Genomic DNA, 21,622 nt, shown 5'->3' with positions numbered 1-21,622 from the left:
GCTGCAACAGCAGAAAGCCACTTCATATTCCGGAATTCAGGTATCTGTGATACTAAAATTTGGATCACCCCAAATAAAAGCATGTAAGTAGAAGTCTTGTAATCACAGGAAGCTTCATGTCCTTGGTTATGGTAACAGTTTGATTTCAGAATTGCCCTGCATCAATTGAAAGAATGCTCATATGACAGTCATCGGTCTTTACAAAACTAAAGGCTCTTGTCTGGGCATGACCGAAGAACAATTTAGAGATCATCCAAATTCTCCTGTACTGCACTGCTTAGGTGCTTTATGGTTTAGCGTAACAAATTGTCCTATTGATCATGATAGGCCAGGACAATTGTCAAGTAAAACTCATGGTGTGTGACGATTCTAATTTTAAAGACACTGAAAATCTGCTGTGCATTCTCTATTAAAGTGGTTCTAACAAATCAAAAAAAAAAAAAAAAGTGAGAATCATCAAGCCAGATGGATTTTCTATTTAAAGGAATTATTGATGGATGTGATGAAATACCTGATGCTTATAGCAGCTGTTATTGTATAGACAATTCCAACCTTGATGAAATTTATAACAACTACTACTCCACAAATCCTTCCATTCATTTTCCCTGAGATACAAGTGGAGCATGCACTTTTATTACTACTAACTTCACTTTATTTTCAAGTTAAAAAAAAAAAAAAAACAACAAGAGTCAGTTCGTCATGAGACTATGTCGAACCTCATCATGCAAGAAGTCGAAGAATCCTGTTTAATGCAGGAAAGAACGAAACCAATCGCAGAAGAATCCAAAATTTACTATAATCATAAAAACGTGAAAATTGGCAAAACATTAGAAGTACACAACAGACGGTAGTGTTTTTGGGCTCCATGACAACCCAGTGGACTTCTTACCTAAAATCCTTTGAACAGCGTCAAGGAAGGAGGCATTTGTGTTTGGACCAAACTCAGGATCAGGAGAATTATAGCAATTTCGGAGAAGAGATGCCGAAATGAAGGTGACCGATGCAAAACAGAGCATCGTCAGAGGACCTGCGATCCACCCTAGTCTTGACATGCTCCATGCTAGTGACAGTACCCCTGACCCTATTACTCCTGTTATTATATGCGCCAAAGCAGTCCATACATTTCCTGAATTGTTGGAGTTGTTAACACACATTTGTCAGCTGGGCATAGGAATAGCCCGGATGAACAAAATTCGGGGATTTTTAAAATAAAAAAAAAACATATAGTACATATTTATCTTTCAGGAAAATTATATCAAGATGAAGATGAGAATGACCTTGACTTGGGCAAAGTAAATCAATAAAGAAGGGCGACAATAGGATTTCCCACTAAAAAGATTCCTTTTTTTTTTTTTTGGGTTCCACAAGTATATCATGCCAATTATATGTGGATGAAAGGTAAAGTGCTTAAAAGCAGGATGGGCCTGAAAACCACTGCATCGTGATCTAAAGATGGAAATGCTATGGATGGTCCAGATTTTGGTGATGGCAAAAATTGTCACTAGCAAAATAAATGAAAAGGAAGGATGCCACTGTTTTGTTGTCCCAGAAGATCCTTATTACCTGATCATCATTAAAAATAAGGCTTGGATTACATGAAAAGGGAAGAGAAGAGAAAAGACGGAGATCAGAAAGAGATGGGGTTACCGTTTTTCATTGCGGGAACGAGAGAGGTCCCTTTCGATTCAGTACAGGATGCTGCTGATGCCGAAGAGAAGTTTGAGTCTAAGAGGGAAGCTTTTACGTCACCATCTTCTCCTCCTCCTCCCATAATTCTGTAACTGAGGCCTGTAAATGCAAAGATTCTACCGAATATCAGATCCTCAATGAATATATTTCTCCTTATTGTTGGACAATTAACAAGGTGCTGCTTAATTCTACTACCATCATACTACCAAATCCTCTGTATCTGCGATGCTCCATTATTGGAGTTGAGTTTATTTAGAAATGCTCCACAAATTGAGTAATCAAATAAAGCAGTAGCATCTAACACAACACAGGTTTGGTTGTCCTTTATTTAATGCCTTGTCCCACCTCAGACAGCTTAGAGATGGATTCTGCAGCCGGTGACGTCTGACCACACTCCACCACATTGATAATAGCAATAGCAGCATGTATAAATATTTGCAAATGCTGATTGCCCACCAATCACTAGGTGTAATTTTTTCCTCCTCCTTCTTTTAGCCCTTTTTTTTTTTTTTTGGCAGTTTTAGCCCTTTTGAAAGCGCTCAAAATAATCCACTCAAGTTCCAATTTTGGCCCTAATTTTTTCTTGAAGCGTGTCATTTTAGGATATGTTATCGTCAATGTAACTAATTGGGAATCTTTACTTATTCAAATGGTAAGTTGTTAACCATTCCATGGTTAAGCTGGGACCTGTTTTCATTTGTCTTTAATTTGATAGTCTTGCGGAAAAAATGGGTTGGAAAACTATGTTCAGGCTGGAAATTTCCATTCAAACCAAAGACCAAAAGATTCTGTCCAGAGTCGTTATGGGTTATTATCAACGTGGAAGAAAAGAGTTTTTTGGCGTGCAAAAAATGAAAAAGCCAGCCCCACCACAAGCGTGTCAAAAGCGGATTTGGAATCGTAAATTCCACTATTAAGTACTAGTACGACTTTTATGAGTTTTGATATATGTTTGATTTGCAAGTGAGATGGGTTTCATTGTATTAAAAACTAATAAATTCGATACCTAAATTACTAGTGAAAAATAAAAGAGGACAGTGTATCTAATTAACACTTCAAATTTGGTCATAGTAGTTTTCAAAATAATTAATGTCTGTATGGTTAACATTGATAATTATTCATGTCTTCATACTTAGTTACCAATTAAACTTTAAATTTATTTATTTATTTATTTGAAGCAGAGGAGAGGTGGAGTTTAAGAATCGAAAACGGAGAAAAGAAATTGAAATCCAAAGCCTCTAACATGACAAAATTAATCGCCTCTTGAATATATCGTCACAACGTATGTGCGACAACAATCAATCAAGCTATCAAACTTACAAAAGAAAAGAATAGAAGAAGCGATAATTAATCCACTATTTTCTTGTCTATTATTGGTAGATGACGTCACAGAACAGACAATTTCATCCTAACCTAATGCTGCTCTTTAAATTTACATTCAGAATTTCAAAAAAAAAAAAAAAGAAGAAGAAGAAACATAAATGAACCAAAGGGGAAAAGGTGTGGGCCTTTTTAGTAGGAGCAGTATATTAGTAGTGTGGTATGCTTTCAGCTTAGTTTAGCACTTATGAGTCCTTGCACTGACCCAATCAAGCCCACTATTGAAATGACCAAGCACAAGCAGCTGAAAACCTCAAGAACAATCCATTTTCTGGTCCAAGCGCCAATATTTCTTCGCACGATGTACATTTCCACGGGGAAGTAAATGCCCAGAGACCAAAAGTTCAAGGCTCCCAGCAATCCCAAGACTTGATTGAAGTAAGGAAATAGCATTGCTATTCCAGTGACGGATGCCACATACACCGTTCGGAACCATAGCCTGAAGATATTCAACTGAAAAGCCGGCAAAAATGGGAGCTTCACATCCAAATTGTTTGCACTTGCACTGTCTGGGAATTTTGTGTTGAACCATTTTTCAACTAGTGCAAATATAGGTTGGCTGTATACCTGAAGAAGATAACGTACGGAATAAAATTTCACAGACATGTTTGTGGAGGAGAAAGTTTGCCGAGAAAATTGAAACATTTAATCCGGCCCACAAAATAATGCAACAAGTTGGTAAAAAATACTAACTACTTTATTGCAAGCGTCAGGGAAGTCAACGACGCGATCTGGTAAATGTATACCTGAAACCCTCCAACGAGGTGCAAAATAATGCAAGCGTTCGCGAAGTCAACAAGCCAATACGGCTCGTAGAAGCCAAATCCTGTCAAGAGGTTTCCTGGCGTTTTGTCTCCAAATGCTGCATATCCAAAGCATCCGCAAGAGAGATAGAAGAAAGTGGTAATGATGATCGAAGCCGTTGAGGCCCTTTTCATCGTCTGGCTTTCAGGTGGGGGTGACTTCAAAGTGTCCTGAATGCAAATAATTTGAACCCTTGTCTATATAAAAAAAAAGAAAGGTTTTCTGGGGCAGCTTACAAGTTCTGAAATCCCACCTGTATCTCCAGAACAATCACTGAATAGGGATAGGCAAAAGCTATGTCTCCAAGCGCCTGAAAAACTGACCATAACTTTTCCCAGGCTATCAGCTGGAACTCCACTAATGCTGCCCAAGAACTTCCGTTTTCTGCAATATAAGTTTTAGTTTTCCATAAGACGATGCACGGTAGTAACTGTTTCCACATTCCAGAGGACACTGGAACGAAAAAGAGAATACTCGTTTCACTGATTATTACCAATAACTTTTGCGAGGCCAAGTGCTAATCAATGAAAGCATAGCAGGAGGACATAACAGCGGCAATGACAGACAGCAAGTCATGTTATGGAAATTTGGTATCTGAGACATTACAATTTGAACCGCCCAAACATTAGCATGAAAGTAGAATTATCATGCCCGCAGTTGGCATGGTGCCCTTCTCTGTGGTAGCAGTTTGACTTCTGTATTGCACTGCAACATTTTTTTTTTTTTTTTTTTGTGTTCCAAGTAGAAAAATAGCAGCAGCAAACGTTGTATTAGTCCAACCTGGCTCAAAAAATTAAATATGCAGCCCAAGAAGAAAGATTCTAATTTTTAAAGAGCCGAGGAGGCCTTAGTATTAAGGCCAAAGTTACGACTCGAGGATGAGGTCCAAAGATTCTAATTAAATAGTAGGGGAGGATGAGGTCCATCTCTCCCCTACTATTAAAAAAAAAAAAAAAGATTCTAATTAAAGAGTGAAAATAGTCACACAAAAAAAAAAGTTTGAAGTATGCGAGTTTTTTTTTTTTTGACAAAATCTCCTTTCGGGCAAGGTAAAATCAGTTCTCTTCAATTTGAATTTCATGTATAAACTTAGAGAGCAACAAAACCAAATCATAAACTGAATGAGAAAAGGTCCAAAGATTTACGTTGAATTGTAGTTGTAGACTAGAGCATACAACTGCGTGTGTACACCTACCTTACCTAACACTTTCAGTTGCCGTGATGGTATATGCAATACCAGAGCCACATAAACTCTCTACCGCGAAAAGTACACATATCCGTCGCCTCTTCTCTCCTGAATCACATTTCGATCCACCCACTTAAAACTTGGAGTTAGTAATTAGTCTAATCAATCTTTGATTTAAGGGCCTAGAAACAGATATTTAAACTTCATAGCAAAATATTCCACGTCAAATAAATAGTACGAGGAAGCCATAACTATAAGTCGCAATCCTCAAAAAATTGAATGAAAGTACAACAAATTAGTTGATTGATTCTCGATAGTACCCATTTCTGGATTTTCTTTTCTTACTTCAATGACATATGTAGTAGTTTTATTGATGGAAAAAACCATAACAAAAATGGACAAATCTTTCAACCATTGACGCGGTCTGCCGCATATGCATATGCTCATGCTCCCCCCCACCTATGGCCTATGGGATGAAACTCGGGTAAACTACCATCATCAGACTACAAAGGAATCAAACTTCATTCATGATGTCATGCTCGTACCTACGCTACGCGCCATATCTATTAGCAACTCTTAATTTGCTCTTCAACTCTTTTGACTTCTTTTTTTTTTTTTTTTCCCATACATAAAACACATTTTTCTAGTAATACACTCATTCTGCAGCGGGTTGTTTTGTACTCGCGTCAAATAAATGTTAGGTCACTGGTTTTTGGTATATGGAAGTTGGAAGTTGGAACAACTGACTAGCATACATTGCCTTTAACAGTCGGCAGGCTACACAGTACTACTACACACCCTCCCAATATTTTTGGGAATGCCGAGAACAAAATACACAGCAAAGATTCATGGTGGCTTCTCAGGTGTACAACGTGTAACGTAGAAGCAATTCCAAGATTAATACATACAAGCGTCATATTCTTATACATAATGCAATCTACATGGCAAAGAAATTAGTTGTCAACAAGATCAGAATCCCACCAGTTAAAATAAAAATCAAGAAAGCGACCCCTTTAATGTATAATTCGTATTATTATTATTATAACTTTTCTGTCTCCATATTTTTAGGAGGCAAATGGGGAAATCATGCTGCCATCTCGATCAGAAGGAGAAAGCATGTACGAAAGAGCTAGTATTATGACGATTAATGCTGCTGAAATATTAGTAGTTTTACCCAAGTAGAATTTGACGGCTTCAGTGAGGGAAGGAATTCTGATAGGACGACCAAATTCAGCATCAGCATCGGGGGAGGTGGGGGTGTAGCAGTCGCAGAGGAAGAGGGTGGAAAGAAGGGTTATGAGAGCAAAGATGATGATGGAGAGCGGACCTGCAATCCATCCCAGCTGGGCTGTGCTCCATGCAAGAGACAGCACTCCTGCCCCTATTACTCCCGTTATTATGTGCGCCGTTGCAGTCCACAGCGTCCCTTCAGTTCATTCCACACCCACAAATATTTAGTATTACATTTTCATCATCCAAAGATTGATTTACCAACCAGTCAACTTTCTTTTTCACTCTCTTATCATCATCAACCACAAATATTACCTGTTCTTTTAGAGAGTTCCCGAGAGCTATCGACATCGGATGAATCAGAATTTGTAAGGAGACATGCTGTCTCTTGATGCTCTCCTTGTGCTTCACTTGCAGTAGTAATACCCATATGGCTAGCCTAGAGCCTAGAGGATGGTAGACGTACACTTGGATTAATTTTCTTTCCTTGGCCACGCGGAATGAAAAAGCCATGTGCAATCTGCAGCTTTTCAAAAGCTCATTTTTATAGGTGCCCCAACATATTCATAAAAATAAAATAAAATAACATAACAAGTAGGAGAGAAGTGTTGTAAATTGTGGAGTGAGACGTAAGCTAAGGTCCTTTTCTTGTTTACGTTCGTTTAATTTTCGTCCAGTCTCTAATAATGGAGCAATTGTTTATTGGGACTGGGGAGAGGCTTCGCACGAACACGGTATATCACCTTGTTTGGATTGCATTTTTCTGGATTTTTTTAGCAAAATTATGTAACGATTTGATATATATGAAATAAAATGGTGATTGAAAAATGTGTTTACGAAAAACGTAACAAGTCCAAACAAGGCCAACCCTGTTGCGCTAATGAATTTGACTCCTAACTCCTGTAAAGAGTGAATGGTGGAAATTAACGTTAAGTTTTTTTTTTTAAAAAAAAAGAGTTAAAAAGAATAATAATAAAATAAAGGTGTCATTTAAGTTGCAACTTGTGCAAGAAGGGAAAAAATTGTGAATTGATTAAGTAAAAGGATTTGATTGAAGACTTATTTGCATAAAATTTGATAATCCAACGGCCTATTTGATTACTATATTTAATGCTAGAAATAAGTTTATTAAGATTTTTTTTAATTCTCCGTGTTTGATAACATAAATGTCTATCATTTAATACACATTGCTGGGTAATTTGTGTTTAACATCTAAATGAAAATTTTCCCTAAACTTCAATGACTTGATGTTTTCAACACCAAAATTTTAAGTTCCAGAATTCGGAGTTCAAACTTCAATTGTAATAAACAAACGGTACGTATATATTGGATTTGCTCAGGCACACCATGCGGAGACGCAATACAACAACTAGCGTGCGAAATTAAGCTATTTCTTACGCCTTCTATTTTTTTTTTTTTTTTGTCGCAATGAAAGGATTCTTATAACCTAATCTAGCATAATCTAAGGGGATCGGGGAAGAGGATTCGATGTGAATACAGACTCTATTGAAGAAGGCCAATTAAGACCATCACATATATGTGACAAATTGGTGGGAGACAAGGGTTGAATCATTTGATGTGGTGGCATTTCTTACGCCATCTGTGAAATTAGGATATTTGATTTTGTTAATTAATTCATAGAGTACGAAATTCACATTGAACCAGTGTTGGGTGTGATTATTCAATGCGTACCTACCATTTTACGTTTGACGATTTGAATTTTGATTTGATTTGTCAGTTGCAATTATGAATGGATATCACCACAACTGTCTCCCCCGTCCCCGCAATCCCAAGCTAATCAAGGTTCAAGTACGATAGTAAATAAGTCTAATCAAAACGAACACTGTAATCTTAAAACTTGTTTGACTATCAAGGTTCAAGTTTGATTTATTTTTTTGTTGAACTGAATTCAAAAGAGTTTTTATCAAGTCAAACTCAAGTAGTTTGTAATTTTTACATATAAAATTCAATTTTATACTAATCGAACCAAGCTTGAGCCGAATTTGAAAATTTATCAAACATAAAATGCTATTCAAGATTGGTTTGATTAGTTGATGAATCAAATTCTAATGAATTCTTATCAAATCGAATTCAATTCGCATGTCAAATAGTTTGATTTATCATTTAAATTTGGGTCAGACAAAATAAATAGATAAATAGATCCAGGCTGGGCTTGGAGCTGTCTCGCCTTTGGAATTACGGTCAAATAACGTCATCATTGCTACGTCTTGGGCCGGTGGAGGGGAAGGGATGATATCAACTAGAGAAGCGCTAGAGTTGGGCTTCAACCGTTGTCAATCCCGTGAATTTGTCGTAGAATACAATCCACCACGTTCTGTACACAAAGCCCAAACCTATAGATGTTGATAGGCAGTGTGATGAAGCTCGGCACTTTACTTGGTGGGAATGTACTACAATGCGATGAATTTTAAGCTTTTTAAATTTTGTATGTCCTACCATTAATTTCCATCTTTCGTGACAAACCTGAACTTTCTCTTATTGTCCATGATATTTAAGGTTTTTAATTTTTTTAAAAAATACTATATATTTATCAGATAATATACAATGCTCAAACTACTACTATAGTACGAATGTGTTATTTTACCTCTTGCAGTCAAGTCACTGTACTCAATTTTTCATTTTTGGTTATAAACACTCTCGATGTCACTCTTTTTTTTTTAAAATTTCAAATTTACCCTTATAATTCACTCAATACACATATTCAACTAATACTCAAATCAATTATCGTATTACTGAAAGAAAAAAAATTATCTCAAATCAATACCCAAGCTCTCCTTTACAAATCCTACTCAACTTGACTAGGCATTTCTTCCTTTATCCTTTCTACATACATCACTTAAATCTCAAATCCTAATATTGCCCAATAATATGTTTATTACTTGGACTTTAATTGCTATTAGGATAAAATTACTGAAATGTAAACTACAAAGTCCACAAGGAACCACTCCATCTCCTTCATTCCAATCTTTTGCGCGAGAGATTGTCCCTTGCCGTGACTTCTTCACCTTTCCGTCGTTGGATGCAATTGTGGATTTCCATCACCAATGTTAAGGTTTTTTTTTTTTTTTTTTAAATTCTTTCCTTTTTAAACCTCTAAATATAATATATTGTTTGCTTGATTCGCTATGTCTTCTCAACTTAGTCAATAAATTTTATTGATCGGACACACATCAGACATCGAGTGTGCATTTGATCACTCGTTGTAATAATGAATGACACAGCTAACTAATAATAATATTATCATTGTTGATTTTCTTTGTCAGATAATCTACCCTTCTCTGTGCCTGCTACTTAAGATTAATATGAATAAAGAATATTTAAAGATTGGGAAAATCTTTAAAAAAAAAGAAAAAGAAAAAAAGAAACAGATAAAAATGGCATGTTTTCTGCAACTATGCACCAGTACTTCGGTGTAAACTTTTCTCATCTAAACTTCGCCCTTATCAGTCCTTCAACTGAGCCGATTAAGCCCATTACTGAAATAACCAAGCAAACGAGGCTAAAAGCCTCAAGAAGAACCCATTTTCTTGTCCAAGCGCCAATGCTTTTCTGCACCATGTATATTTCCACGGGGAAGTATATGCCCAGAGACCAAAAGTTCAAGGCCCCCAACACCCCCAGTACTTGGTTGAAGTAAGGGAATAGCATTGCAATTCCAGTTACAGAAACCACATATGCTGTTCTGAAAACAAGCCTAAATATATTAAACTCCAATCTGGAACATAGAGGGAGCTTCAGCTCTAAATTCCTTCCTAGTGTGCTATCTGGGTACTTCGCAGCAAACCATCTTTCCACCATTGCAAAGATTACTTGGCTGTATATCTGGATTGGGATATACGGACGGAGAGAATCAAAACCATCGCGTTAGCAGGCCCTGAAACAGTAGTGACGGAACAAGATTCTTGCTACCTATATATTTGACTCTAAAGACCAAAACATTTACCTGATATCCCCCGACGAGGTGCAGTATAATGCAAGCATTGGCGAAGTCGACAAGCCAATAAGGTTCATAGAAGCCAAATCCAGTCAAGAGGTTTCCTGGGGTTTTGTCTCCAAAGGCTGCATATCCAAAGCATCCACAGCACAGGTAAAAGATGGTGGTGGTGACGATTGAAATCCTGGAGGCCTTTTTCATTGTCTGGTCTTCAGATGGAGGTGACTTCAAGGTGTCCTGAATGCAAACAAAAGTTCATAAATCCCTCCAATCAATCTTTAGGGGGCCTCAAAGTTTTTTGGTACCGGAAAAAAAACTATGGAAATCATGAACCAAGTTTGGAATTCTCACCTGTATCTCCAGAAGAATAACTGAATAGGGATAGGCAAAAGCTATGTCCGCAATTCCCTGAAACACTAACCATGACTTTTCTGCTCCGCTGTTTGCTGAAACTCCAGAAATGCTGCCCTTGACCATTCCATTTCCTGCAGTAATTTTTGTTGAGAGTATATACCAATATAGTCTGAAGTTTTACTCGCGAAAGGTGCAAGTGAAAAGAGAGCGTATTACCAATGACTTTTGCCAGGCCAAGTGCCATTCCAATGAAAGCATAGGTGAAGGACATAACAGCAGCAACAACAGACAGCCATGCCATGTTATGGAAATCTGGTATCTGAGACACCACAATCTGAACAGCCCCAAAGATTAGCATAAGCATATTAGTATTGATACGTCCACAACTACTATCGTGCCCTTCTTTGTGATAACAGTTGGATTTCTTTATTGCACTGCAGAAATTGTCGAAAGAGAACAAGAACATCAGGAAAGATTCTGTATTAGGGAGGTATGACCAGAACTCGTATACAAAGTCTCCAGTTTAGGATAAGAATGAAGAAGGAAATAGTAGTATTAAACATGATCGCATAGTAGGATCACCGACTGGTTTAATTAGCTTGCTTCATTTTTCCAATGGCTATTTATGAAGCAGAAAGTGCCATTTGTGTGTAAAAGTTTTTAAAAGAAGAAGTTCTTATGCAAAAACTTCTTCAGAGTTATTCAAATTTAGAACTTTTTCATCTTATGGTAAAGTACACAAGTACCTCTTAAGATTAATAAGAAAAATCCCCAATAGATTTTAACTCAAACATTGCAGCTGTTTGCAGAATCAAAAAAGTGGGAGAGCTTGTAAGTGCACCTAACACTTTGGGTTACCGTAATGGTATATGCAACAGCGGTGCCATATAGGCTCTCCAGCACAAAAAGTGCACATATCTTCTGTCTCTTCTCTCCTGAAATTGATTTCAATCTGTCAAATATTTACCAGGTAATTCTTCTGAACTTGTGAACTTTAAGGACAGTTTACCATAAGTAAATGATACGAGCAAGCTATTAGATGATTAGTATTTTTTTAACCAATAGATTGAACAGTACACATTTATTAAATCTTAATACGTCTTTGTGCAGCCTAACTGCGTCTATATTCCCTAAATTGATGTGTCACGGGACTCTTAACGGACAGTAACAAATACAGAGATTCCTTTAGTATCTTCAGCAATAAAAGGACTCTAAAAAGGGATCCCGAAAATCATTCCACTAATTCTCATCATCCAATGAAAGTTTGTTCCTTCAATGTACAGGAAAATTAAGAGAAACATTACTAAATTCCTACTTAAAAGAATGATAAATCAACAAGTAAACGGCCCCTCCTTTCTCATTCTGAATATTATATATCGTTTCTGGAAACATCATCAAGGGACCAAGGCCAATGTTAAACTTAGTGACTACTTACCCAAGAAGAATTTGACCGCTCCGGTGAGGGAAGGGTGCCTAATTGGACCCTTCTCGGGATCAGGAGTCAAGTAGCACTCGCAGAGGATGAGAGTGGAAAAAAGGGTGATGAGTGCAAAGAATATCATGGACAATGGACCTGCAATCCAGCCTAGCTGGGCAGTGCTCCATGCAAGTGACAAGACACCTGCCCCTATCACACCTGTTATTACATGTGCTGTTGCAGTCCATACTGTCCCTGCAATTGCAAATGCGTTGCGAAACAACAAAGTCAGTAGACAGGGGGGTGGGAAGTGGGAGCAGTGAGATTCAGAACTCTCATTCTAGACGAGGAAGAAACAGCTTCAAACATCAGGCTACATGACTGAGTCAAAAAAGAACTCAAGAACTTAGACAGGAGATCATCATTTACCTGTTCTTTTGGAGGGTTCCTGATCAGGAACTGCAGATTGTTCAACCTCGAAAGGTTCTGAGTTGGTCATGAGAAATGCTGCTGTTTCTTCGTAGTAGCCCTCTGTGTCATCCCTATTAATAATACCAGTGGCTCCTACTCTCTTTAGGGGAATGTCATTTTTCAAGTCTCTGCCCTCTGGCTGCAAATCGCCATCAGATTTCAATCCAGAGATCTCCAAATATCGCATCTTTGGAAGAACGCGTTGACAAAACTAGCAAGAGTCGTTTTCTCTATTTTTCCTTCGTTTAGTATCCTATTCTATATTATCGTGTCTGGAACGGGACGACTACTGCCTGTTGTTGAACCTCGCTTTCTTTCTTTCTTTCAAACTCTGAGAGCTAAGGGTTAGGACCGCAGTCCCGACATGACCATTTTCACCAACTTGTTCTAAGATCTAGCATTTTCTGCTTTGCAGTAATTTCACTACTATGTACGGGTTAATAGGGGGTTTAAAGCATTTATTTTCCCCCCCAAAACTCTCCACACACTGTTGAGATCTATGTTTGCCTAACTTTGATTTAAGATCTAGATTTAACCAACCATCTACGAGTTTGACTTTTAATAATACAAGTCGTGAAAGGAAGGCTCAATGCTACAGGGAAAAAGAAGCCAACAACATTTATTATTATTAATTTTCGAAACAAATACAGCTGAATTGATTCATTAACAATCTTGCCCCTAATTTGTTTTTTTTTTCCTCTGCCAAATGCTACTCTCAATTTAATTTGTTTGATTCTCCAAAATTAGCTTGTAACCAGCCAGAGTGTCTTGTCTCATTGTCGTCTAAATTACTGATCTTTTTGACTCGAGCGTTGCTGCATAAGTAAACCCTCGTCTCGTCTGAGTCCATGGTATTTTTTTTTTTTTTTTTTTACACAAGGAATGTTGAGTCCATGGTAATTGGCGGTCCCTATAATTGCAGCTAAAAAATCTTTTAGCCTCCCAGAACCAAGAACCCACAACTGGGGCGGGGGCACGTACATTGACTAGCGATAGTTTGGCAAATCAATTTCTCTCACAGTCGTTGAATCTGACATATTTTTATTGCATTAGTCTGTCTAATTGCTATATTCGCTGCTGCTTTTGCGACTTTTCATTCGTCCGGACGACTCAGAAACTGGCATGGCTCCCTTTGTTTTGGATTCTTTTTTTAAGTGTCGTGTCGTCTGGACGCCAAACGGATGCGATTGGGGGACCAGTGGCTGGCGGGGGGTTTGTTTCATTGACCAACAATGGAAGAAGAAATGGAGAGGATAAAAACGAAAAACGAAAAACGAAACGAATCCTCACCACTTGATGTATGCGTATGCGTGCCAAGTGTTCTGTTCTCTGCTGACTGCCTCCTTTCTTTGCCTGAATATGGCGTAGCCAACTATTATTATTAAAAAATGAAGGAACCGTCGTGTCTTTTGGTAGTATTTCATAGCTATGTATGTCCAAGACAAGAAGAATCCAGACAATAAAAAAAGATGAAAGTTTCAACTTTAAAGGAAACGAATATAAATAAAAAATGAAGGAACCGTCGTGTCTTTTGGTAGTATTTCATAGCTATGTATGTCCAAGACAAGAAGAATCCAGACAATAAAAAAAGATGAAAGTTTCAACTTTAAAGGAAACGAATATAAATAATATGTTAGCAAGAAAAATTAAAACCAACAAATTTCCAGAACTACTTATATCTTGATGAAAATGCCTATAGGAACTTTTCAACCCAAAAAAAAGAGAGGCAAGAAAAGGACCCACGATCCAAATGAGTAGTACCGCTGACTGAAAGAGTAAAAATGCAAAAAATAATTGAAGAATAATGACAACGGCCAGTAGAAACTACTGCTATGACAAAAAATGAACAGTTTTACCTAGTAGTACTATTGTTGAACATGGACGAAGGGCAGCAGGCTGATGAGTGACGATGGATGTCCGGTCACTGCACTAGCTGTCTGTGTATCCTTTGCGTATCAGTCCGTGACTAATTAAGTACGTATAATTTTGTTGTCGTCTGTTGTATTTCTGCAATTTTGTGATGATAACCAAAAAGCATATTCAATTCAAAAAAGATTTGCATGCATAATAAACTAGTCATGAATGAGGATAGCTTTATAGTACCGTAGCCATGAGTATCACTTTCAGATGCTCATTTGAATCATCCCGACAATGCCCTAAAAAGATTCCCGACATATTAGTATGTACAAAATTGGAGGTCGAGTGCGTACATGTAATAAAGATGTTGAGGTTAGCAAAGTTGAAGTTGGCGATGTTGAATAGCATGATTCAACTTGCGTATTTCAGTGGATCAAGAAAAGTACTGCTCATTCAACCCTCACCGCAAACAATTGCTTGTTAATTTGTTCCTTCAGATTTTAGCATCAAGTGCAAGAATTCAACTAGAAAATATTTGGGCCTGCAAGTGAAGTTGGATGACAGGTGTCGAATCTGTACAATAATAAATACATACTCGAGAAAAATACATATTTTGTATATAGCGGTGAGTAGGGTCGAATCCACAGGGACTGGGGATAATTCGTTTCTTCTAGAGTCCAAAGTATGGGGGGTTTTGGATTAAATGCTAACTGAATAAATTAACTGCAGAAAATAATTAATTAAAAGAAATGATTGGGGAAACTCTAGCCAAGGGTACACATCAGAAATGGTTCATGCACTGATCATTGATGCAGAAATAATTCCAACATTTAGCAATAGATTAGTTATAGTTGTCATGCACGCGATAAACAACCAACCCTTCCTTAATTTCTCGATAGCTAAGGTACGACCGTTAGCTATTTCTCTAACCCAAAAATAACCCTAGGTACGACCGTAGGATTTAATTTCTAGATTGCATTAATAATTAGAAAGGCCCAATCCTAACCAACAAACACGCTACGAGGGTTTGTTTAAATTAGATCATATGCTCCCCTGACATAAATCCAATTACGCCAGTTGCTACTGAGGTAGACATAACGAACAATTACGGATTCAATTACCCCTATTTAGCAAAAATAGCCTATATGAATAATTAATTATTGCGCACTAATCAATCATACACAAGGCCATAACAATTAAAATCAAGGAACATATAAATACCAATAAATGAAGAAAATAATTAAAACAGATTCGATCTCACAGTAATTGTCGAACCAAATCGTCAGTTGTCCCCTTGACTAGAAAAGCTTAACCATGCCTCATGAGAAAATCTCTCTGTTGGGGAATATTGTCGAATACCTGGCGTGTGTTAGAGGCCAGTCCAAAGAAAGAAAACTAGAACTAAACTAAAAAACTAAAACTAAAGCCCTAGATATCTTTTGCTTCTGTACGTTGTCCCCTTTTAAAGCAACAAAAGAAAGATGACTAAAAGCTATCTAGGTGGTCCCCACACATGTGGACAAAGCCTCCCAAGTATTTCTTGTTCCAAGTCTCTCTACGTTGCTTTCTTTGAAGCCCAAATGACCAAATGCCTTTCACTAGCTTGTGGTCCCCCACCAATTCAAGGGCCCAAGGATTGAAGCCTTTAGAAGTCTCCATATTTTTCACAAAGTCCCTCCTTTTTGGTAGTTTTCTGCTTCATTCCTGAAATTGATTCCAAATACCAAATATGAGTAAATATCAGCAATTAACACAATATTTGTCAGGGATAGAAGGGAAAATTAATAATAAAAATACTAACAAATTATACCCTATCAATTCCCCCACACCTGAATCATGCTTGCCCTCAAGCATGGGAACAGTAAACAAATACCGAAATTTGATAACGGCTGTTGCTCTATCTACCATATTGCCAAGATATCAAGAAAAATATATATCAAGCATCAGTGATCAAGATCCAAGAAACATCACTCCGGTTAGCTTCTAAACCACAAGATTCTCTAATTTCATGTTAACTAATCTAAGAAGAAGGAATGACGCATAACATTTATCAGCAAATGGTCCAATTATTATTGAACATGGACGAAGGGCAGCAGGCTGATGAGTGACGATGGATGTCCGGTCACTGCACTAGCTGTCTGTGTATCCTTTGCGTATCAGTCCGTGACTAATTAAGTACGTATAATTTTGTTGTCGTCTGTTGTATTTCTGCAATTTTGTGATGATAACCAAAAAGCATATTCAATTCAAAAAAGATTTGCATGCATAATAAACTAGTCATGAATGAGGATAGCTTTATAGTACCGTAGCCATGAGTATCACTTTCAGATGCTCATTTGAATCATCCCGACAATGCCCTAAAAAGATTCCCGACATATTAGTATGTACAAAATTGGAGGTCGAGTGCGTACATGTAATAAAGATGTTGAGGTTAGCAAAGTTGAAGTTGGCGATGTTGAATAGCATGATTCAACTTGCGTATTTCAGTGGATCAAGAAAAGTACTGCTCATTCAACCCTCACCGCAAACAATTGCTTGTTAATTTGTCCCTTCAGATTTTAGCATCAAGTGCAAGAATTCAACTAGAAAATATTTGGGCCTGCAAGTGAAGTTGGATCAATAATATGTATTGCACAAACCCAATGGAGAAGCTACAAATTGTTTATAAGATCAGGGTCGAGCCCCATAACTTAAGTTTTGCTGTAGATGATAAGATGATCGACTCCAAGGAATTACTCTATCATTTATTTTCGTTATGGAATATCTTTGTCTCGTTCATAAGATGAAATGGTAAAAAATCTAGGAGTATGAAGCAAAAGGTTCTTCGAGATGATGGGTTTGCGAAACATATAGAGCGTATCCAATCCAAAACCATCCGCTGATTTTTGGACATGCCATCTTTTACCGTTGCAACGAAATACTAGTGTTAAAGGAGGTTTACAGAGTTCTAAATTAATGGGGCCCGGCCTTCAATGCTGTAACTAATTGTTTAGAGTTCAATGTTAATGGTCCAGAGGTACAACTCTCTCTCTGGGACTGGGACTGAGAGATCGAGGGTTACCAATCCAGAGGCTTCTTCAAAATGAAACTGGACTTCCTCTGTGTCAACTGTGATTCTTTTGGGTCTGACTGATGAATAGGCTCCGAAAGTACCACATCCCCGTGTTTTGATGCATATGTTCCCCGCATCAACCTTTTCATAACCTACTTCTTTGACCGCTCCACCTGAATTGAACATCCTGATGAGGCCTATAGGTGCGAATCGAGAACCATTTGATGTTTCCTTGACAGGAACAACCGTGAAAACCTCGTACTCCCGTGCCATCAGTGTAATTGGCAGAGCAGCATTGCTTGGAAGGTAGACTAGATTTCCTGCAGTAGATAACAAAGCAAATTAAAGAAAAATTCAACTAAGCCTTTGATGAAAAAGGGCGGGCGCGTGTTTCAGTTCCACCATGAATATGAGAATAGACAACAGCATCGCCTCTCCATCCATCAGGAGCAATTCTTGGTAAGTAGTCCACATCATTAGCCCGAACGGTTCCAGTTATTGTATCCGGTCGTTCGTCGTGAATGAGGTTTCTCTTTCCAATTCTACACCATCCAGCCCCTTGACAGTTGAACACTCCAATCACTCCATTCAAATCATTGAGATTCCAAATCTTTAGTAAACTGCAAATATGTCACAAGGCGTTATTAGCGATTACAACAACTTCAAAAATGAAGGGAAGCACCAAACAAAGCAAAACTCAACCTTTTTCCGTCTCTAGCAGGATCTGAAAACAGGCAATCCCTCGTCGGCCTTCCTGGAAGTTTAGCCCTCAGGATGGAACCATCAGGAAGCACGAGCTTCCTCAAGAGATTGAAGTCATGCTGCCCGGGCTTGTCACTGAATATTATAAAGAATCGTTCGACATCAGAGCGTGTCACCACATTAATAATTTTGTAGCGTAGCATCAATCATATATTAGATTAGAGGAGTAGCACGCCACCTGACATAAATAGCACAACCTCCAACTGCCCGTGCTGCTCCATGGTATTCAGCCATTGGGTGCAAGCTCTAAATTGTAGTAGTAGTATGACAAATGAAGTTCAGCAATCGAAGTTACAGAAATCTGAGAAAAATTCAAGCTATCCTAACCGAGATGGGACTTCTGTAATCAAAGGCTTACGTGAAACATATCCCAATCTGGCTGCATGAACTCGCCCAGGAAGACGGTGTTATAAGCAACTGATGCTATGTGAATTGTGTGGGAGGCAGGATCTCTTGGCCAAAAATCATCTGATGCTCTAACTACTGCACTTCTCTTGGCACTACAAGCATCAAAAATAATCTCATATCAGATCATTGTCTCCCCTTTGCGTCGCGTCAGACTTAGTGAAGTACTGTGAGTACCCAAAAGTCAAAAATGGGAAATGGAAGATTACTTTTACCTGTACAAACCGTCTGTGTTGTGACTCATACAAGAAATAATTCCATTATCGGGAAAATTCCGAGAAATTGAAGCCTCTAATGCTTGATGGTACTTCCTTGCTAGTCTGATTCTTCCACCATGGCCTGCTCCAAGGGTTTCGAGGATGTTCTGAACATCAACTTTAACCCCATCGATGCCAGCAGAGGCGAGATATGAGTGCAGCTCATTATAAAAGTTGAACACTTTCTCAGGGTTCACAAGGCCTAGCCCATTTTTGGCAATGCAATCCAGAGCATCACAGGCTTCATTTGATTGAACCCCTGGAGAGGAAATCGGATAAGCCATCTGAGATTCATAGTGATCCATCTCAGTGACACCAGGCCTCACACCACCCCAATACCCAGTGATTGCATGCCAGACATAAGCATACCTACAAGGGCATCATGGTACCTGAGTTAACAAGTGCCTATGAAGTAAAGTACAGAGGGGACAGAACGAAAGACTTCATACTTCAGAGCATATGCATCTTTAATTTCTGTGACGAGATGGCGAAGTCCCATGGCAGGATCTTCCAATCTGTGACCCTCCTTGCCATTCTTTTGGAATTTGTGGTTCTCTTTGATATGAGTTAGCCTATTTGCAAAACTGAAGAGAGAAACAGGAATTGCAAATATTCAGCTTGGTTGATTGAATCTCGCAAATTTACTAATAAAATACGGTTTTCACTTTGAGCACTCACTTAGCCGCATTGTTAGCTTTGAATTCAAAACTAGTAGGATCCATCCCAACAGATTGCCATCCATCGTCAATGATGATAAACTTTGGGGGAATCCCACCTTTCTCCAAACTGCAAGAAAATGCTGTTGATCATCAACATGTCATACTAAGTCCATTTGCAGCAGATTAGATGTCTAGATTGGTTTTTGTTAAGATACCTCTCTAAACCTTGCTTAACTCCCTCTGAAGTAACATCAGTGTAGAAAGCATCCCACGTACACCACCCAAACCAATTTAACATGTCCGGCATCTGATGACGAAAGGAACATATTAAGGAGATGCATCAAATAGCAAACAGCATCATAATACTCCTTGACAACAGATGTTATGTTAATACCTTCTTCCTATCACGATGAGAAAAAGTCTGTAGGTGTCTCTCCACACTCCTATACACGTATATTCACCAAGAAGTCGGTTAGAATTTCTGGACAGACATGCAGCTATGGCTTAGAAGTTAGATCTACATATATGTTCCCAAACTTCAGTTTTTAGCAGAAACAAGCAGAACAAGATTTATGCCAAGATTCTAGACCATAACTTGAGAACAGAAAAAACTAGCCTGCCAAAACGAAACTTTAGAGCAAGACATCGAGTGATATCTCCGTGGAAGAATCAGCAAACGCAATAATAGAACAACACAAAGATGGTAGAGCATACTTGACTGCATTAGTGATAACATCAAATGGGTCTGATCCAGCAGCCACGAAAACTAAATGGCTTCCCTCAAATTCTTGGACAGCAGGATCACCTGAATTTAGTGCAAAGTAAGAACCCGAATATAAAAAAAATTTGAAAAAAAGGGGGAGAAAAGTTAGCTTTACATTATTTGCTTTCAAGATACAAACGACTACAAAACAGTAGGAAACAAAATGGGAGGTAATCCAGTGCAAAGTCCATACCGCTTTCTAAGCAGATCTCCAACTCATCGTTGGCATTCCCCTGAAGAACAGCCCTGAAATCACCTTCTAGAATAGGCAAGAAAACAACGTATGTTGCGGACTGGCCACCGCCATCTTCACCAAAATGGGAGCCCTCTTGACCCTCAACAATCAAGAATTGTGTCTCAAATGGTATTTCTTGGCCAGCTGTCCCCATTCTCTGAGTCATCCACCACATCTTAAACCGGAAAACACACATGAAACGCAACCCCCTGTAAGACAAACCACCCAAACATCACTACACATGCAAATAAAATTTTTATACGAGATCCACACCTCCCCTTTCACCCAAAAACCTAAATAAAGCAAGGTTCACCTCTGTGAGCTAAGAATCCCACGAAAAAAATGAAGGAAAGCGAGCAAGAAACATGATAGGAAAAAAGTTCAATTTGTGGTGAGACTGGCGCCTTATCCGGTTGAGAACACACCAATCATTCTGTGTATTGTGAGTGATGTGTGATATTACGATAAAAAGTGATTTTTCCAAGAATTTGCTCATTAATGATTAGTAAAAAATTAGAGAACATACTGGAGTTTGCCAACAGGGAAGACGCTACGGCTGGCTTTGTGATCGGATTGAATGCCAATAAAAGCGCCATTGATGAAGCTCTCGCCAGTTGCCGGTGTCACAATGACATTGTCATGAATATCGCTGAGAATGCAGCTCCCCAGCACATTCAACTTCCCATCAGCCACGCTTATTCCAGCACCTACGGTCATTTTCTAAGCTTCCTCTTAAGCTAAAATGAACAAATACTATTTCAAAAAAAAAAATTTCAGACACAAAAAAAAAAATGCTGAAGCAAAATCAAAGTCCCACCACTCTACAAAAACCAAATATATGAAAAAAAGAAGCAAATCTAGAGCGAAAACGTAGTATCAGAGTAGCAGTATCAACTAAGAATGTAGATTTGATTGTCCCAGTCAAATACTGGGATTGCCTATTCATGTCATGATTGCTGGAGGGTATTTATAGTAACAAAGCATTAGATTCTGTGGGAATAATCCATATGGGTGCTGACAGGAGATCTGTGCACTCTTCCGTAGGTAGCCCCGTGATCCTGTGCAAACCCCACTGGTCTCATTTGGCGTCATCTCACACTTTTATCTAGTTTTTGTTATTAGCCTTGTATCTTGTATCAATCAACA

General features: G+C 38.3%; 3 protein-coding genes and 1 pseudogene across 3 annotated transcripts in view; all 4 read right to left on the bottom strand.

The window, feature by feature from the left end:
- The window catches only part of LOC113766252 (probable amino acid permease 7), a 14,584-nt gene extending 12,569 nt beyond the window's left edge, over positions 1-2,015 (bottom strand). The window contains exons 1-5 of the mRNA XM_027310462.1: positions 1,896-2,015; positions 1,648-1,788; positions 890-1,126; positions 512-605; positions 3-156 (exon numbers count right to left, since the gene is read on the bottom strand). Coding sequence (XP_027166263.1) covers positions 3-156; positions 512-605; positions 890-1,126; positions 1,648-1,788; positions 1,896-1,923 — 654 coding nt within the window. The 5' untranslated portion in view covers positions 1,924-2,015. The remainder of the gene's footprint in view (positions 1-2; positions 157-511; positions 606-889; positions 1,127-1,647; positions 1,789-1,895) is intronic.
- Positions 2,016-2,989: 974 nt separating this feature from the next.
- On the bottom strand, positions 2,990-6,773 carry LOC113765454 (annotated as a pseudogene).
- A 2,665-nt stretch (positions 6,774-9,438) lies between these two features.
- Positions 9,439-12,709, bottom strand: LOC113766937 (probable amino acid permease 7). Its single transcript, XM_027311094.1, has 7 exons — positions 12,445-12,709; positions 12,034-12,270; positions 11,440-11,533; positions 10,815-11,032; positions 10,596-10,729; positions 10,254-10,481; positions 9,439-10,132 (listed from the first exon to the last, which is right to left on the bottom strand). Exons 1-7 carry the CDS (start codon positions 12,671-12,673, stop codon positions 9,734-9,736), a joined length of 1,539 nt encoding a protein of 512 aa, XP_027166895.1. The 5' UTR covers positions 12,674-12,709; the 3' UTR covers positions 9,439-9,733.
- A 4,442-nt stretch (positions 12,710-17,151) lies between these two features.
- LOC113765811 (probable galactinol--sucrose galactosyltransferase 1) lies at positions 17,152-21,573 on the bottom strand. Its single transcript, XM_027310062.1, has 13 exons — positions 21,003-21,573; positions 20,435-20,685; positions 20,193-20,283; positions 19,873-19,921; positions 19,694-19,785; positions 19,498-19,605; positions 19,269-19,403; positions 18,778-19,188; positions 18,516-18,657; positions 18,336-18,403; positions 18,098-18,232; positions 17,798-18,015; positions 17,152-17,715 (listed from the first exon to the last, which is right to left on the bottom strand). Exons 1-13 carry the CDS (start codon positions 21,191-21,193, stop codon positions 17,333-17,335), a joined length of 2,274 nt encoding a protein of 757 aa, XP_027165863.1. The 5' UTR covers positions 21,194-21,573; the 3' UTR covers positions 17,152-17,332.
- Positions 21,574-21,622: the final 49 nt, after the last annotated feature.

This window comes from Coffea eugenioides, chromosome 3 (assembly GCF_003713205.1).
Source record: "Coffea eugenioides isolate CCC68of chromosome 3, Ceug_1.0, whole genome shotgun sequence".
In the NCBI taxonomy this organism is placed as follows: Eukaryota; Viridiplantae; Streptophyta; class Magnoliopsida; order Gentianales; family Rubiaceae; genus Coffea; species Coffea eugenioides.
The sequence above is the reverse complement of the archived record's forward strand: the minus strand, read 5'-3'. Positions and strand labels throughout refer to the sequence as shown.

Excerpts from the sequence above, each read along its gene's own strand:
- LOC113765811 (XM_027310062.1), bottom strand. The coding sequence starts at position 21,193 with ATGACCGTAGGTGCTGGAATAAGCGTGGCTGATGGGAAGTTGAATGTG. Across the intron at positions 20,686-21,002 it reads TTCCCTGTTGGCAAACTCCA|GGGGTTGCGTTTCATGTGTG; the intron begins GTATGTTCTCTA and ends TTTGTCTTACAG. Across the intron at positions 20,284-20,434 it reads GGAGATCTGCTTAGAAAGCG|GTGATCCTGCTGTCCAAGAA; the intron begins GTATGGACTTTG and ends CACTAAATTCAG.
- LOC113766937 (XM_027311094.1), bottom strand. The coding sequence starts at position 12,673 with ATGCGATATTTGGAGATCTCTGGATTGAAATCTGATGGCGATTTGCAG. Across the intron at positions 10,730-10,814 it reads TGGCCTGGCAAAAGTCATTG|GAAATGGAATGGTCAAGGGC; the intron begins GTAATACGCTCT and ends AAATTACTGCAG. Across the intron at positions 10,482-10,595 it reads TTATTCTTCTGGAGATACAG|GACACCTTGAAGTCACCTCC; the intron begins GTGAGAATTCCA and ends GTTTGCATTCAG.